The sequence below is a fragment of the Chrysoperla carnea genome, chromosome 1 (assembly GCF_905475395.1).
Source record: "Chrysoperla carnea chromosome 1, inChrCarn1.1, whole genome shotgun sequence".
NCBI classification, from domain to species: domain Eukaryota; kingdom Metazoa; phylum Arthropoda; class Insecta; order Neuroptera; family Chrysopidae; genus Chrysoperla; species Chrysoperla carnea.
The window spans coordinates 99,265,504-99,280,976 of record NC_058337.1 but is presented as its reverse complement, the minus strand read 5'-3'; the positions used below and the strand labels follow the sequence as shown (position 1 = coordinate 99,280,976).

General features: G+C 26.7%; 1 protein-coding gene across 1 annotated transcript in view; it reads right to left on the bottom strand.

Moving 5' to 3' along the window:
• Positions 1-6,115: 6,115 nt before the first annotated feature.
• LOC123305004 (elongation of very long chain fatty acids protein 6) overlaps positions 6,116-15,473 on the bottom strand; it is a 48,055-nt gene continuing 38,697 nt past the window's right edge. Inside the window, exons 2-4 of the mRNA XM_044886593.1 lie at positions 9,376-9,498; positions 6,904-7,038; positions 6,116-6,404 (exon numbers count right to left, since the gene is read on the bottom strand). Coding sequence (XP_044742528.1) covers positions 6,149-6,404; positions 6,904-7,038; positions 9,376-9,498 — 514 coding nt within the window. The 3' untranslated portion in view covers positions 6,116-6,148. The remainder of the gene's footprint in view (positions 6,405-6,903; positions 7,039-9,375; positions 9,499-15,473) is intronic.

Genomic DNA, 15,473 nt, shown 5'->3' with positions numbered 1-15,473 from the left:
AATGGTTGTTTTTTTACCAAAAATATCTTTGTCATTTGTTTTTTTAATTATTTATAAAAAAAAAATATATATATATAAAAAAATCGACAATAAATTATGAACTTGTAAGATAAATTTATTCAAATATTTAAAAAATAAAGTAAAATATTTATTTTAAAAATATTTTATAATTTAAAACATCTATCAAAGCTACAACAAAGGGTCAATTTTTAGGGAGTGTAAACAAGTAAGGAATTTTTACTTTGAATCCGAACAGCAGCCTAAATACCCCAATCAAACAATCATTTTCAACAAAAAGTGTTAGCTTGTTCATAATAGTAAACGAACGTAGGGATGGGTCAAGTTTAGGTAAAAATAATTTCTTAATATATAGTATAGGAGCCGAATTAGGGTCGACCTTCACCCATATGTTTCCTGAATCGCTGCAATGGGTTGCCTAGAAAAATGTTGGCAAGACTACTTTTGATAAAAATATTAAAACATCACTGAAAGAAATTTACATTTTGCAAGGACAAAGGAATCCAATGAACTCAATTAACAAATTCCCTGCTGCGTTTTTTCAGACCGACAGCTTAAATATATGACGTTCATTTGAAAACGTAGCATTTTTGAAAAAGTCTTAGAGAAAAAGTTTGGTAAGCTCGTCAAAAGGAAGCCACCCAGGAAGTTTCAAGTACGTATTATTAATCGTTTCATAAAAATGCAAACTAGTATGTATAATAGTATATTTTGCAACACAAGAGTGGATTAAGAACCGCTTGAGTCTGTCAGGAAACAATCCACTCGAGTTTTACACACTACTTTTTTACTTATGTGAGACTATATTTAATTGTCTTTCTGCACGATTTCCCGTACAATAACAACTAGCTATTAACTTTACCTCTATTGCGTGTGCTCGTATTCTAAAAATTCACCTTTGTCCTTTTTTTTTTATAATGTATTAAAAGTATAACTTAAAATTTTTTTCTTCAGTATCAATATAATATGTTTATTAAAACCGGGGAGAATGAAATGAAAATACAAAAAAAAACAAAATCAGATATATTTTATCATTATTTATTTAATTAACAAATTTTTGTGTAAAGTTAAATAAAAGTTATAACAGTAGAAAATTACGAAAAAGAAATTCTTTTCAGAAGCTTGTTCCTCACTTTTTCAGAAAATAAAAAAGAAAATTTTATTTGTATACAAGAATTGAAATAAGTTAAGAAGAAAATAAAGAATTTACTAAGAGCGAACAAAAAGATTAGAAACTTGACTGACATATATATACACAAATTAAAAATATACACCCACATCAAAAGGCACAATTATATTATTTTCCAAGCGTTTTTCTCTTACTTTCCATACAGTAAATAAATAATTATTACATATAGGTAAGTACAGTTAATACACAAAATAAAACAGACCAGCAAAGAATGAAAATTTTTACCCCAAAATTTTATTTTATACAAAATTTTTTGTTCACAATTATTCATCTATTTCTAAATATAAAAAATAAATTTTTTTTATTCTATCGTACAGCGGTACATCACAAGCAACAACCGTTGGAAAGTAAAGCTTAAAAAAAAAAACAAATTCAATGAAAGCAATGAACAAGCTTTAACATTTATTGATTTGAGAAAAATTTTATGCAGAATTATAAAAATATTCTTTTTATGAAAATGGAAATAAAAATTTCTTTCTAATATTTTTAAAAGTTTAAAAGTTGTTTTTATTTACTACCGATACACAGTTTTTTTAAATAATTTCTAAACGGAACAGGCAAGTTTGTACAAAACTTTTTTGGATCTACAATATAATGTAGACCTTGTTTTGAGTTATATTCAGTAATCAGTCTTGAGTGTTAACGACTGTACATTCAATACCAGGCAAGCTGTTAAATATTCCTCACAGAACTGAGCATAACTCAAATCTGTAAGTACGGTAGAGAGCAGCTTATTCTGAGGATAAAAAGTGTACAAACACGTCGAAAATACAAATAGAACATTTGAGATAGAATTGAATGAATATTCGTGTTGTTATCATAGAGAGTCAGACGATCCCACTGGAAAGAAATTGAATTCCTCGGCACAGAAATTTTAATTTTTCCGGTCTCTTGTCTTTTTCTCTTTCTAGAGCAATATTAACTGTATGCGATATAAACTCAGATGTGATAGCTTATCATACATATACATCTTTCTTTATCTAACATAATGTATTTTATTATAATTTTAGAGGATGTGTAAAATGTATTTTATTATAATTTTAGATGATGTGTAAATAAATTATATGATTCCTCTCACGTGGAGCTGTTTACACAGTCGCAGCGGTACGTTATGTTATGTATTTGGTATCTTGCGGACAATAAAATTACCACACTTTGCTTTACATCAGGTATATTTGGTGGCATTAAAACACACATTAAATAATGTGTATTTTTCATTTACTAAATATAATATGACTATGTTGCAATTTTATTGTCCGCAAGATACATAGAACGATTTATAAAGTTAATTATCCTCTCTCAAATGTTCTTGAGTACAACTTAGCTATTAAATGTTTTGTCAGAATTATTTTCTTCGTTGTACATTTTTTTTATTCTTATTTGGAATTATTTTTTAGGTGCATCAATTTATCATCTCTTAAAAACTTTCATGAATCAAATAATTTTTTTCAATTATTTTGGTGAAGGATTATTTCGATTTTTTCTCCAACAGTTAATTCAAATCCATTGTAGTTATTTAAATTCGATAAAGCATTTCAAAAACGTATTGACAAGTTAAGACTCAGCTAGACCAAATAAATAGTGTGTTTTAGATACAAGCTTTTACTGACCGATAAATTATATAGAATTCTCTAGATTAATCTCAAGTTTTTAAGAGAGATTAAACATTACACGGTTAATACTTCGTTTCACTTAGCGACTACAATAATCCGCTTCGGTTTGTAATTGGTTAAACATTATAATTTGTAATTTTATACAATTTTTCTATCGTAAATTAAAAATTTATAAAGAATTGGTAATTTTGTAAAGTAAATGGTAAGTCAGGGTTGCCCAAGAACTGATTTACTTCTTAATGATGTCTTCAGTATTAGGACAACATATAAAAACTGTTAGATTCGAATCATGTTTGCTTGATACACTTATTATTTAATTCATTTAAAATATATTAGCCTGTTTTTCTTAAGCGGTACAATTTAGTCCATGAGTATATTTTTCAGTAAACATAGTAAAGAGTAAACATTCGCATTCGCGAATGTACAAAATACAACATTCGTCTCATCACTAATCAGCACTAAGGGTAGACACGAATAAGGCCGATTTCGCAACTCATTCATCACAGTTACGGTACTAAACGAAAGATATGGCAATGTTTTTTACCAATACACTAAATTATTAATTATAATCCAAGAAATATGCAGGTTACAAAATTTTTTCTTCACAACTACAAAACAATTTGTGGCTGGGCCTTTTTAGGCAATTCCTTTACCGCACGAAAGTTTAAATAACGATGTTGCAATCTTTTCGTCTAATATATTTGGTTAAGAAACTGTATATTTGATAGCCATTAAGTGAAACGTAGCCGTAATTAAATCCATTAATTTATTCCAAATAAAATAATATTGTGACAAAATTTGTAAATGATGGAATGATTTACATTATTATTATTATATTTTTTTTTTTCAATTACAAAACAAATACATTTTAATGTGCCCCTAAATATATCACAACATAAAAATATAATAAAAGTTTCATTAGAAAATTATCTAAATATTAAATAATAAAAATTTCTAAAAATACAATTATTTTTAGAAATTGTATATTTGGTTTTCAATTTTTTATACAACATGTAAAAAAAAAATGCCTTGGATGTAAAACCAATCACCCATTGATCAAAACAATTGCATATTTTTATGCAATTTAAAAAATTTGTCGATAACTTAAGACTAATAATAATTGTATGCAAATAATTTTTTGTTTATTTTGTTTTAAGCAGTAAAAATTCACTAATCTTTCCTCGAATTAAAGTATCTTAAGTAAAAATCTGGGTTTTTTTTCGTTTGTAATAGGATACTTTAATTGAGTTAAGTATTTATAGTTTAAATTAACAACCTGCACATAAAAATATTTTTTTTTTAAATCAATGCCAAATTTTTTGGCACTCTCTTATTTTGATATGCTTAAACCTATTACACTTGTTTCAATAATTCCATAATTAGTGATGGGCCCTTTAATCAAGATTAATTAATGAATGCTAGGTGTGCTGGCAATCTGGCATAGAAGGCTAGCCATAAAAGTGTTAGAAATTGACAACGATTTTTAATTCGTTACTAGACAATCAATTTAAAGAAAAATAAGTATGTTTATTTATAAATAGTACAAGAATCTCCCCTGTCTTCATTTGAATTACAATAAAGAACCTTTAGTTAAAAATAAATAAAATTGAGATGTTACATTTCTAACATTTCGATAGCTAGTATGTGTAGGGGGAGATATGGAACAGTCAAACACGTGTGTAAAATTTCGGAACGAATGACACAGGTTTATATTTCGTTATTCTTTTACACCAAGCGTTACACTTTGTGTGTAATTATCTTATAATCGTTAGTTATATAGCATAGACGGTGGATTGATCTTTAAATTAAGATAGATTCAGTCATGGCATCGGGGAGGGGTTCGAAATTTTCAGTTTTTAGCTAAAATGTTTGTTCTCTGGACTTATTTACTTAAACGAAATTCTTTTTACGGACTTTTCTACCACTAAACAAAAACGAGTATAAGATTTATATTTAAAAAAAGCTGACAGTGCTGTTGACCCACTCTGAGGGTATTGTATTACTGGCTTAAAATTTCTTTCTATTGTTCTTCCATCACTAATTATATAATTAATTTGATCATAGGCTTAAGTAAACTGATAATAGTGACTTTTCGATAATATTTTATTCGTTTTCTGGTTTCATATTCCAAAACCAAATTTATAATTATTACTGAGCATATGTATCATAAATATAATTATTAATTCTAAAAACAGTTTGCTTAGGCTTATGTTACATAGCGTTTTCTAAAAGACTTCTTTCTTTTTTTAAATTACATTCTTATTTTGAGTATATACAAATTTGGCTTATTTATTACAAAAACATCTCATTATTTACAAGACTCAAGTCATCGTTAACAGAGGTAGTTTGTAATCACAATGAATGGCATTACTCCTCTTGGTCACATTATTAAGAAAACGTGCTTGTGAATGTTTAAAATAGATTTCTCTAGTGATAGACTTTCACTTTAAGCTTTGATAATTTTTTATACTGAATAACAGGGATAGTTTTTATCTCAGAAACTTCAATCGTTTCTAGAGATATAAGTAAAGGTGACTACAGAAAAACGTTCACAAAAGGATTATTTAATTCTTTTTAATTTTTAATATTTAACGATGTAATAGTCATTAATTTACTGACTAAATTTACTGAATATATATCTAGTTTTCATCGTTGATTAATTATTGGCAATTAATAAACTCTTTATTGTTTATTCCGTGACTGCTCTCGAGCGTCTAGTACATTATTGGGAGGAACCCGTTCAGTTTATTAGCTTTAATAACATAGAATGACACTTAGTATATTCACACTAAAAAGTCGCCATTTTTCTCAGTAACGTTCTTATCGACTAAAGGCAATCATTTACATTTTAAAAATCAAACCGCTATCTATCACTAGAAAAACTTTTATTTGAGGAGCACTTTCAGCATTACATTTGAGTACCAAATGTTTTGAAGTCAATTTTAGAAAACTGTGTAATACTAAAAAAAAAAGTAAATTCCTAAAATAACCGCTTTAATTTACTGGCAGTTTGCAATAATTCTATTTAAAATATTATGTGCTTGTTAACATAAAAAACGATGACAGTTTTTTTGTTTGTTTTATTTTTGTTTGATGAAGGCAACTGTTTTTTTTTCTATCAACACAAAAACAACAAATTAAGCGCGTATTTTATTATTTTAATAAATGATGTATGTTGTTCTTTATGACTTTTTTTTACTTGTTTTTATCATCAATATAATTATATAAATGTAAAATACACCCAATTATTTATAATTTTAAATATTTTTATATTGAATTATTTTTGCTTAAACAAAAACAACTAGAAGATAAATTAATAATAAATAAATTAATCTTGTTTAACAGAACGTTGTTTTTTACTACGTCGTTCACCACTTAAATATGCTTTGTAGAAGAATCGTGCAAACAGTACGAAGTAACTGAAGTACATTGCTAATGATAATTTTATATTCATTTGTGAAATATGACATTCGGAGTCTGCTGTTACGAAATTATGTGCCCATACATTTATTGTACATCCAATAACCATTTGAGCTAATTGTAATGTTGTGATGACCATTGCTATTTGGCGAGGTGGTGAATATCTGAAAATATAAAAATTTAGAAATTAATAAAATATAGTTTTTTTTCGAATATATCGTTGTCAGATCGAGTCAAGGTTGTCAAATTAACCGTAGGCCCATCTAAGTTTCATTTTTTGAACTATATTTAATTATGACTTATAAATTATTCTGTTTTATTTTTGTTTTAAAATGTGATTATAAATCTACTTTGAGTTGAATTATGTTTGAATAATCTCGCTAAAATGTGACATTACCGGTATCCCATATATGATAATCCTTTTTTAAGATACATGGGTTGCCGGTATTGCCTTTTCACTTAGCATGGCTTACATGGGCCATAGATTGTTTTGGATGAAATGACTTCAAACTAGAATCGTAGCTTTTCGTTAACAGAACCAAATAAAAATACCGTCATCGGAATACTTGTAGATTTCAAACTTATACGATTTTTAATATTAAAAATCACAAAAACTTGATGAACTGATTTATTGTAATATAAAAGTTATAAAATTATACTAACCCCATGGCTCTGAGAGCATAATATGAGTACATAACACTATGAACGAAGTAATTCATAACAATAAACCATCTTGCTGAGGCTGTATATTCAGAATATGAGAACCAACTGTACAAAAGGACGGTAATATGGTGGTACCTGAAATAAAAATTATTATTATTATTATTTTATCAATTTATTCTGTAAATACGTACGAAGTTAGATGAGCTTGGAAATTTGGAATCAATCTACAATTTATCTATCTTGTATTTTAATAATTTTTTATTAAAAATATTTTAAAATCTTTAAAATAGTTTAGCGTCCAAACAGAGCCACTTTGCATGGATATTGGGAAAATTCAAAGTGGATTTATATGAAAGAGGGGTGGAAGAAGGAGGCTTTTCCTTCTTGGGTTAAAATATTTCAAAAGTCTTATGTAATAAAGAAATTTAGAAGCCGAATTCGAATTCAGTACTTAAGAAATTTTATAAATTATAAGAAATTTTTTTCCTCATCAATGTGACAAAATAAAAATCAAAATTTGTCGACCAGTGGTAAGCAATCGAAAGCCAAACTACTTTGAATGGTTGGCTACTTGATGGTTTAATTTTTTACAAGTACAATTACTCTATCAAACATCTTCTAATCTGTTAAATAACCTTGACAAAAGATGGAACATTTTTTTACAATGCGGTATTTAAAAAAAAAATTAAAACAAAAAATATTTCCATTAACAAAGTATTCACTTCTACACACTAGACCTGATTTTAATTGAAATGAATTTGACAATGACCTTTAAATAATTTAAAAAATTCAAATTATAAATAAATATTTGAAATGAAAATAATAGAAAATTTATTATGCATAGTTTTTATAAATAATAATGGAAATCTACTACCCATAGTGTTTTTTTTATGAATCGTACGTGTAAATAAAAAATTTAAATTTTCCGAATTTATATGTAAAAATAACTAACATAGTTAATTGTTTAGATATTTTGCAAAATTATTATTTGGTAAAAGAATTATAATTATAAAGTGCAGTAACAAAAAAGTGTATATTTAAGTCCAGGAAGGGATAATTGGTACAGGTTTAGCTGTAGATGGAAACAGTGTCTTCTGGTATCGAAAAACGAATGGGTAACCTTTAGGAATTGCCCTCCACCTTTCTGACGAAGACTAAAAGCCTTTCAAAAAATAAGCGCGATAGAGGCTTTTTAAAATTCTTAATCGAAGAGGGAAAATTTAATAAAAAATTGCTCTTTTTTAAAAACAATTAATTTTTATTCTCCTTAAAAAAATTTTCGCAATCAAAATAGCAAATTTTTGGATTCTTTCCCAGATTCCAGAAAATTTAATAGACTTTAAGTAAGTTTTTCAAAATAATAATTTTGTAATGACCGAAAAATTATTAAGAAACGAAAAGTATTACTTTAAACTTTCGTTAATAAATTGCTTATAAGAAATATTAATATAATTACGGAATCCTAAAACAGACAAGTAATAAAAATGAAATGCATATGAAATAGTGAAAACCATTAAAAAGAAAGGTATAATGTTTTTATTTTATTAATTTATTTAAGAGCTAAAAAGTTTGTTCTATTTGAGTAAGGTGCAATTTAAATGCAATTTTAAAATATTTATATGTATAAACATTTTTATGAAAAATTAGACCCCTTCTTGTATGTTCTCGTCTTAGCGAAGCTGAAGATGTGGAAGCAAACTGTATTGAATAACGGAAAAAAGTTTATTAGATATTTACAGTTATGCGGGGTTTGAGCTCACGGTTTCAAGTAGTTTCTCTCAGCAGGGTTCTTACTATTAACATTAACCGACTTACCAGGTGGATGGCGACTCTAGGGCCGTGCGCACGGGAAAATTTGAACTAAAGACCACTGGCAGTTCAAACTTTTAGAAATTTGTTTACATTTATTGATTTTTGATTTTGAGACTGTTGCCAATGGATATTCGTTGTTTTTTGTGTAAAAATCACGCATTGAATTTATTGAAATCGAAAATGTAAGTATGCTGTTAAAGTTAAGGATGCTGTTAAAGTTAATATGATAAGAATATTGTATTGATATCGTTTGTTGCTTGACAACTTTGCGTCATCTCAAAATGTACTTTAGATCGGCCTGAAGATTGGCTAAACGGTTTAGCCGCAGAGTTTCAAGTTTTTTCTGTACCTCGCAGAATTAACTTGAAAAATAGTGTCTGAATAGCACATTTGGATAATAAAATGTTCTCTTACTAAAAAAAAAAGTTTCTTGTTTCTATTGACTTGCCTGAGTGACTTTGTACATTTCTTCCACATCTTGATGTTTTGTATCTATTTTTATTAGTTAATTTCAATTATTTTGTAAAAGAGAACAAACTTTTTAAAGTCATTGTTTATGTATGAAATATAATAGAATAGTTGTTTTTGTTTTTAAATAACTAAAATTTTCTTAATATAATATTTATAAAAATATTCTTGAAAAATTATTGTTATGCTTACCAATGCAAAAATATCAATGGTTGTTTACGTAATACTATAAAAAGTGTGTCGCCCAATTCTGGTAATTTTGATAATACAAACATCCATGTCCAAAACCCACTCACTCGATTGTTTTCAATGAAACTGTAACAAATTAAAAAAAAAAAATTAATTAGTAATAATCGAAAAGGGATTAAATTCTTAATACCAATTAAATAAAATATTAAAAATTGTGGTAAAACAATTTCCTGTGGATTATTTCATGTTTAACATCAGAAAAATAATTTTCATATGGTTTCCAATCAAGTTCACAAATTAAACTCGAGTGTACACAGCTTGAAATAAATAAATAGAATTCCTTCGATTGCAGTCTATATACATGAAATATATCATGGTATAGTCTAGTCCCAAGTTTGTAACGCTTAAAAATATTGATACTGGGAACAAAATTTTAGTTTACGTTTTCATAAAATCACCTAAAGAGTCCATTTCCGATTGTCTGTCTGTCTGTACATCCATCTGTCAACTCGATAACTCAAAAACGAAAAGAGAAATATAGTTGAAATTTTTATAGAACAAAAGCTTAAAAATAAAAAAATGTACGTTAAACTTATGTTCGAAACATTTTTGTGTTAACATCACTGTTTACTCGTGAGGGCGCATTAGGTTAGAAACATCATATAGTATGTATGCAGGTATTGTACATATTTTAAATTTATACGTTACATATGTTATGTATGTGTTTGTTTGTTTAATAGCTTGTATTATATATACACTGAAAAAGTGAAAAGAAAGATACTCTATAGAGTTATATTATAATTACTTTGTGTGTAAGAAGTGGTTATCAATGCTGTATACATGGAATTTCAACAATTAACTCAGTCAATTGTTTGTTTTCACTTGTGTCTAACAAAAATATGAATCAAGCGGTAATGAAACCGGAAACTTGTGAAAATATAATTTGGCATCCCGTTACATTTGTTTCAAAGTTTGAGGCCACTCGTCTAAATAAAATACTCTCAATAATTTATGAATTCAATAATTATTTTGGCGTGGTCGTTTTCTCATGAGTGAGTTAAAGAAAAGTGAATTGTAATACAATTTATATATCTTGAATTTCAATGGTGGTTATAAAACACAAATATAAATTTGATAAAATATTTTAAATTTTATTGAATAAATACAAATTTTGTAAACAAAAATGTATTACTTTTATGCAAATCATTACGTTTGTAATTTAATAATGCTAAGTAATTGAAGTTTTTATGAATTAAAAATATTTTATTCCAATTTCATTAAAGAAGTTGATTCCTAGTGTTTACTCGTCGGAGTTCGAAAGATTTTTTAGAATGAGTCTCTATTGTAGGTTCCACTCTTTTTTGAAGGTCTTCCCTAAATCCGGCCTTGATAATAGAGTATTCATTCTAAAAATAAACTTTTTTATGATAACTTGACTTCTCAAAACTACGTTTTGAGAGCATTTTCGACTATTTTATTGACCTAGACAATATTATATATAGTGTGTATCTCTGACTTATTGCAAAGTCGTCTGATTATATTTCGTAATATTTATTTTCATTTCATATGTTTGATTATTACAATAAAAATAATGATTATAATTTATAATTTATTTATTTTTTTTATAATAAAGTTGTACACCATGCAATAATACTATGCTAAATACCGCGTGTCTATGTATCCGCCCTGCTGTCACATCCTTATGAGATATTAATTAAAATTACTATAATTTAATAACCGATACAAATTCTAAGGCACTTCTAGACGTGCTGGAAAGAAGCAATTTTTTTGCATTCAACGCGAAATTGCTTAAAACCTACGAAAAAATTAGAAAACTTCAACTTTTTATTGCGAACCCTTGGAAAATCGAAAAAAAAAACCCACAAAATTACGTTTTTTTGTTCTATATGTCCTAGAAAGATGAAAATTCCACCAATTGATCCAAAAAAAGGTCAAATTAGCAATATACTTTGAAGAGTTGTATTTCCTAAATAGTGACCTCCGAAAATGGAAAAAAAACACCCCTTAAACTATCCTTTACACTTCTATTCATGTTAGAAAGATAGTGTTTTATCCATTCGACATGGAATAGGTTCAAAATAACAGGATTATATAAAAATCGTAAATTTTTCCTTCGCAACCCTACACATATGCGAAAAACATAACCCTTTGCGGAGCCCCTTGCGAGCAAAGCGAGTTATTAACCTGTTGTGAAAATTGTACAGCTTATCAAAAAATACTCATAACATTTAAAAATTGTAAAACTGGTTGTGTTTTCAGGGCCTCTTTCTGACGGTATCTGATGCGGGTTTTTTTTTACTCCAATTTAATTTTGTCGTTGAGTTCGTGGTTTTCGGAACGTATTTCATAAATTTTAGAATCATCTACTGAGTGACAATTTACTTGACAGATTCGACTAAGTAAGTTATTTTTATACAAGGAATAACTTTTTTTTATACAAAGCTTTCTTCAATCCACTTCATAATAAAAATAGACATTCATCTTTTTTTTGATACCCTTGACTTAGCTCATAATGCATAAAATATATTTTTTTAAATATCATAATTCAAAATCTTTATCTTTTTTAAATATTTTTTATGATAAAATAAATAAAATTATGATCTATAACCCATCATGTGTGTTTATTTATCAGATGTACAATATCAATATCGCATGATATTATTTTTTATGATGTAGCTATACATTCGCCTGATTTCATTCATTTTCCGACATAAATTGGTTTATTATCTAACAACTGTACACTGAAATTAAAATTTTTTACCTGCTAAACGAAATATCTTAAGATATCTTTTTTTAAATTTTATTTAGAGATTACTTTTAAATAATTAGGTTTTAGAACAAACAGCGGAAAGCGGAAAATAAAATAAAAATACCAATATTTGTTAAATAAAAATAATAAAAAATTAATCGAAAGTGAGGATCCCAAGTCTTGTATCAAATAAAAGGGCATGATGTGTTCATTAAAATACTGTCAGTTACATGAATATCAGTTCAGCCGTTTAAAAGTTATGAACTCTTTTATCGGAGGTTTATCAAATTTCATAAAAACTAGATACCTACTTCTCATCTATTTTCGTGCAACCATAATGTCCCACAAAGAAGTATGATAGGTATAAAATTTTTAATTCAGTGTATTGTTAAAATCAATTTTTGTCGGAAAATGAATAATTATATACTGAATAATCGGGCGGATGTCTAGCTACATTACTAAACAAAAATATCAGGCGATATTATACATCTGATAAATAACACACATGATGGGTTATAGATCATATTTTTTATGTATTTTATCATAAAAAATATTTAATAAATGATTACATTTTATTAAAGGTAATTTAATATAGAAATTATTATTTATATCAATCATAACTTTATGAAACTCGTTGAAAAATCAACTATATATTTTATTTAAATTGTATATTTATTTTAAAGGCATAATTTGGATTTAAAAAATATGGTCAAAAGTTTTTTTGTTCTTCAAATATTTTTGTTTTAAATCAATTAATGAGTAAGTATATTTGTTTCTGAACATATTTATTCCAGGATCAAATTATTTTTTGTATTTTTATAGGTGTTACTATAAGTTTGGGTAAGTTGGTAATGCTTTACATATTTACTTTTAGCTTTGTAAAAAATATTTGTAATGTGTTATATGATTAAATTTAGCTACTGCTGATGGTTGCGTTGCAAGCGAAATATCGATATTAAGCGAAATGTAAGTCTGTTGTATGTTTTTAAATTATATTTTTTAAATAAAATTTCTTAATATACAATTTTATTTCGAGTATCCTTATATTTATTTCAATGACAATTATTTACTAGATTTTTAATTTTAGTATTATGGTAAGGCAACGGACACCGGACTAAATACACTCTTTCAAAATATGATAGTTATGGTTTGACAACGTGGTTGACAAGTTCAAGTAAAGTTTATCTAAACATTGTAATGTTATTAATATTATTAATAACATTATTAATGTTATTTATTAATTAATAGCGTTACTATCCACACATCTTATTTTGAAATGTATATTTTATTAAACAGGATGATTTTTTAAAAAGTTTCCACCTTTATATTTCGAAAACAGAATGAAAAATCAAAAAACCCTAAAATACGTATCAGTTCATTTTTAGGAAGAATGAAAAAAACAGAGGTTATCCTTATTGTTTTAAAAGGAGCTACATATTTTCGCTAAAATAAAAATAATGTTTTTCCTAGGTCTCAATCAACAAAATTTTTAACGTTTTTTTAAATTTTTAACAAATTCTTATTTTCTATCCTATACAGAAAGTTTTTGTCTAAAACTTTTTTACCAATACTATTCTATTTAGCTAGAAAAAAATTTACTTTTTCTGCAAAATACAAGAAAATGGTACAAAAAAATATGTATTTTTTTTATTTAAAAAAAAAAAACGAAGTTAATCCCAGTAAAAAATCATCCTCTATAATTTTATAATATTGCTGATGTATATAAATAATAATTAGTGGAAAGTTTAACTCAGAAGTTGATTTGGAAGGGATAATATTAACTTTTTATGAACGTTATTTTAGTTAATTAATAATTTTATACATTTCATGGTCTTACTTTTTAGATGTGTTTATTGATCCTAGAACTATTGATTACTTGATTACTAGTTTCTTTTAGGATACTATAGCTACCGTCCGCATTTTACCCAAAAAATATAGTAATATTTTCTCCGAAAATTTAGACTTATACACTGTATCGAAAGCCAACAAGGAAAAGTGGAGGTGTTTTCCGCTACTTAAGAACATCACAAGCGATCCTCTTTAGTTCAAAGGACCTGAATTTCTGTATGTTTTCTTTACTGGTTTGGTGATAAAGGAGGCTTTTATGACTAATTTTCAATTGTTTACATGTAAATGATATAGTAAATGTCAAATTAAAATGCATTAAAAATTGTGAAAATAAGAGACAAAATTGCATAATGTTTTTTGTTTCATATAGACTTATATTTCCATTCATACAATTATATTATTAATAAAGTAGTGTGTCGTTTCGATGGTAACTGCCTGAAATAAAGCTCATGCACGGAGCGAGTAGTGAAAATACGAAGATAAAAGTATAATTAAATTTTTAGTATGATTAAATAAATCTCTTGATAAAAAACACTTTAAAAGATCTAATTGTTATGAAGTGACGACTTAAAAAGTACTACATATTTAAGTACCTATCCTCTTATTAATTTATCGTAAAAAAACAAAACAGAAAGTCTGTTGTGAAATCTTTAAATTATTGTTGTAATGTCTGAAAAAAATTATAAAAAGCACAAAAATATCAAAGCTTGGAATGACAAAGTTGGTGATAGAAATGAAGTTAAGTGTTTTTGTCCTTGGAATTGACAAATGTTAATTTGAATACGAAAAACATGAATTTGATACACGCATCAGGGAAAAAATTAGGTGTTACACGGAAAACTGTACACAAAGAGTGTACCCTATTTATCGCACATGAGTTCAAAATGTTTAGTCGAGCATTACACAGGATGTCCCTAAACAAAACGGAGCTACTTTTACTTGGATATGTTTAGCTAAATCGTCTTATTTTGAGCTAGCTAAGCTATATGTGATAGAGCGTTGCAAAGACCTTCTAGGTTCACCCTGTATAAACTTCAAAACGTAAATCATAATATTTCAATCTTTAAAGTGATTATAAAAATTTTCCACCGGGAAATTAAAAAAAAAAGTAAGTATGATGTATAATCGCATAAATGAGTGAACCTAAAATAAAATAAATGTTATTTGAATGATATATGTAATTACAATTTGATTAAGAATAAGATTAAAAAAATAAAACCCTAACTAAACAAATAGGCATCGCATCACTACTACCACGATTTGACATCCATACATTCAATGACAAATAATAACACGATTTTAATTTTATTGATTTAAAAAATATATAGCTTGTCAAGAAAAATGTTTGTGATCAAATTTTTGACACACGATGATCCGCGAAAAAATTATGCGATCTATTTAATATTTTACGCATAAAAATAATAAATAAAAATTCTTATTTTTTAATTCGAACTTAGATTTTCGAAAATGGTATTTGCTAAAA